At 44.5% G+C, this 1,673-nt stretch overlaps 1 protein-coding gene across 1 annotated transcript in view; it reads right to left on the minus strand.

The window, feature by feature from the left end:
* Nucleotides 1-1,673, minus strand: part of PDCD2L (programmed cell death 2-like) — a 27,361-nt gene that overhangs the window by 15,688 nt on the left and 10,000 nt on the right. Inside the window, exon 5 of the mRNA XM_011982307.1 lies at nucleotides 539-649. Within this exon, the coding sequence (XP_011837697.1) occupies nucleotides 539-649 (111 nt within the window). The remainder of the gene's footprint in view (nucleotides 1-538; nucleotides 650-1,673) is intronic.

Consider the following 1,673-nt stretch of genomic DNA (forward strand, 5'->3'; position numbering starts at 1 on the left):
AAAAAAAAACTAGCCGGGCATGGTGGCGGGCACCTGTAATCCCAGCTACTCAGGAGGCTGAGGCAGGAGAATTGCTTAAACCTGAGAGGTGGAGGTTGCAGTGAGCCAAGATCACGCCACTACACTCCAGCGTGGGTGACAGAGCATGACTCCCTCTCAAAGAAAAAAAAAATTAAATTAATAATAATAATAAAGGCTATGAGAACACGGACTTCGTCTGTGCCATTTCCTGCTATGCCATTTCCTGCTATATCTGCAGCACCTACCAATAGCAGCACCTGGCATGCAGAATAGACTCCGTAAGTATTTGTTAGACAAATGAGTGCGCTTTACCTTACTGAATCCTTCTACACAACTGAATCCTCCTACACATCCTATAACGTAGGTATATGGTCCTATAAAGCAGGTATTAGGTTCTCTCTTGATTTGGGGAATACTGTAGGTTTTGCTTTTCTCATATTTTCCTGTGTTTTCCAAACTAACATGTATTACCTTTATAATCAAGGAAAACAATAAAATGAACTGTGCCTTTTTTTACCTCAAAATCTGCTCCTGACAAGCAGCAATTCGCTTCATGAATTTGTAAAACGTCTGATCTCCACTTTTAATTACGGTTTTCTCGTATTTTTCATCACCATCATTAGAAAGGCTAAAAACAGAAGCAGAAAACACTTGTGAATGTCTATATCCAGAAAATTACAGCATTTGCAAGAGGAAACAAGATAATTTTCTTTTAAAAAAATTTATCAGGCCAGGTGCGGTGGCTAACGCCTGTAATCCCAGCACTTTGGGAGGCCAAGGCAGGCAGATCACAAGGTCAGGAGATCGAGACCATCCTGGCCAACATGGTGGAACCCCATCTCTACTAAAAAACACAAAAAGTTGGCTGGATGTGGTGGCGCACGCCTGTAGTCCCAGCTACTCAGGAGGCTGAGGCAGAGGAAATCGCTTGAACCCGGAAAGTGGAGGTTGCAGTGATCCGAGATCACAACACTGTACTCCAGCCTGGTGACAGAGTGAGATTCCGTATCAAAAAAAAAAAAAAAAAAAAAAAAGTCATGCCTGTAATCCCAGCACTTTGGGAGGCCGAGGTGAGCGGATCACCTGAGGTCAGGAGTTCGAAACCAGCCTGGCCAACATCTTGAAACCCCATCTCTGATAAAAATACAAAAAATTAGCCGGGTGTGGTTGCGGGCACCTGTGATCCCAGCTACTTGGGAGGCTGAGGCAGGAGAATCACTTGAACTCGGGAGGTGGAGGTTGCAGTGAGTCAAGATCGCACCATTGCACTCCCGCCTGGGCAACAAGAGTGAACCTCTGTCTCAAAAAAAAATTTTTTTTAATTTATCAGGTCAGCGCAGTGGGCTCACGCTTGTAATCCCAGCACTTTGGGAGCCCAAGGCAGGGGGATCACTTGAGCTCAGGAGTTCAAAACCATCCTGGGCAACCTGGCAGAACCTCGTCTCTACAAAAAAATACAAAAATTAGCTGGGCATGGTGGTGTGCACCTGTGGTCCCAGCTGTTCCAGAGGTGAGGCTGTGGTGAGCCGTGAGCACACCACTGCACTACAGCCTGGGTAACAGTGTGAGGCCCTGTCTCAAAAAGAAAAAGAAAAAAAAAACTGTCAAAGTAAAAAACTGTAAAACTGTCAAGTAATTTTTTTTTTTTTTTT

Source organism: Mandrillus leucophaeus, unplaced genomic scaffold (genome assembly GCF_000951045.1).
Source record: "Mandrillus leucophaeus isolate KB7577 unplaced genomic scaffold, Mleu.le_1.0 Scaffold238, whole genome shotgun sequence".
Taxonomy (NCBI): domain Eukaryota; kingdom Metazoa; phylum Chordata; class Mammalia; order Primates; family Cercopithecidae; genus Mandrillus; species Mandrillus leucophaeus.